The following is a 1,675-nucleotide window of genomic DNA, read 5'->3' as shown; positions in this document are numbered from 1 at the left end:
CATTCATGACCACAATATATGAATCGTTCATGATATATGACCAAAAAATCTGTTATATACAGGTACCATCAAAACACCATCTGCCACAGAAGAGACGTGCTTAAATATATTGTAAAAGTTACTTACTACGGTCAAACTTTCTCGCTACTTTTCAGATATTAATGTATATTTTACATCTATATAGATTTGGTTTATATGGAAGACATCGTTTGCATAAACCTGGAAGATATCAAAAAGGCGTTTATCACACGTGGAAGACTTGGTTCGTAAGGTCGAAAATGGTAGACATCTATCAGGCGGACCGTCCTTATATCCTCTGATATGAGAACAAGAACATTTAACTTTTTTTAAGAAAATAATTAGAAGGATAAACACGGCGGAAGACACGGGGAAAGGAAGACATCGTTGATAAATACGAGAAAAGGCAACAGAGAGACTGGCATTATAGTATATTTATATAGTCACGTTACCTCAGTTAAGTATGTCTAGACCCGTGTTGCTCCAAACCTTATTTACGGTAATCTCATCTTCGCAGTTGAAAGAGAATGAAAGAAAACGAGAAATAGGAAGAGTACACGAGTGCATAAGGATTATATTGTAATATTTTTTTTCTTTCGTTATGCTAATCTTGGCTTAAATAAGATAGAGATCCTGGATAAGAGGTGGAGGTTTTTGTTGCGTGCGTAGGTTACTGTGACTCTCTGTTTGTTGTTTGTCGCTAAGCTGGGCGCTCGTCGATTCCAGCGGCTGCGAGACCGGGCTGTATGCGGGAAAATCGGTTTCCTCCTCATCGTCCTTCTCATTCTTTCTTAAGGCTTCAGGGTCCTCCCTCTCTTTCCCGTTCTCTGTCTTTCCCTCTCCGATTTCGTCTTCACTGCGGTCTTCGTTTTCTTCTTCTACAACCGTGCGTTTTCTGCGCTTCGGGAGGCTGCTGGTGGTCTCAATGCACAGGACGATAAGCTGGTTGTCGCATGCGATCTTTTTCTGGTCGAGGAGTTGCAGGCTGTTGAGCGAGGAGGCCATTCCGAAGGCGCTGGACGATGACGAGGACCACGAGTTGCAGTTGAGGTTGTAGGCCGTCTCGCCATACTTGTTAGCGCCGTGCCAGATGTACTTCACGGGCCTGGGGGAGAAAGAGGAGAAGGAAAGACGGGGGGGGGGGGTTGAGATGGAGGAGAATGTGGATAAGGTTGAGGGTGGTGGTGGACGGTAAAGAAAGGAAGGAGAGGGAGAGATTTGGGAAGGAGGGGGAAGAGGGAAGATTGGGTAAAGGGTGGTGGAAAGTTGGGGTAAAAAGGGGGTGAAAGACGAGATTGGTTGGAGGGGGTGAGAGGAGGCGGGGAAGATTAGAGGAAAATGAGGGGGAAGCAGGAAGGCGGGAGAGTTAATGGAGTAAGAGAGGAGGTTGACGTGGGAAGGTGGGGTGAGGGATGATGAGGAAAATGAGAGGTGGAGGAAGAACGATGAAGGTGATGAGGGAATTGGGGGAAGGAAGAATTGGATCAATTAGTGTAATTTAATAATGGCACGACTTATGTATATATGTAGATAAACGGGATAATTCATCAAGGAAGCAACAGAAAACACGATAAAAAAAAAAAACGACAGACGGGTAGGCAGACGGAAATACAGATTAGATAGTACAGAACGAACAGACGAACCATTGTCTATTGGC

The 1,675-nt window shown here is 44.5% G+C and overlaps 1 protein-coding gene across 1 annotated transcript in view; it reads right to left on the bottom strand.

Moving 5' to 3' along the window:
* Positions 1–563: 563 nt before the first annotated feature.
* Positions 564–1,675, bottom strand: part of LOC119592899 (collagen alpha-1(XV) chain-like) — a gene marked incomplete in the record, with an annotated part of 11,164 nt that continues 10,052 nt past the window's right edge. Inside the window, 1 exon segment of the mRNA XM_037941791.1 lies at positions 564–1,123. Within this exon segment, the coding sequence (XP_037797719.1) occupies positions 634–1,123 (490 nt within the window).

This window comes from Penaeus monodon, chromosome 31 (genome assembly GCF_015228065.2).
Source record: "Penaeus monodon isolate SGIC_2016 chromosome 31, NSTDA_Pmon_1, whole genome shotgun sequence".
Lineage (NCBI taxonomy): Eukaryota > Metazoa > Arthropoda > Malacostraca > Decapoda > Penaeidae > Penaeus > Penaeus monodon.
Note: the sequence above shows the minus strand (reverse complement) of the source record. Positions and strands in the feature narration are given on the sequence as shown.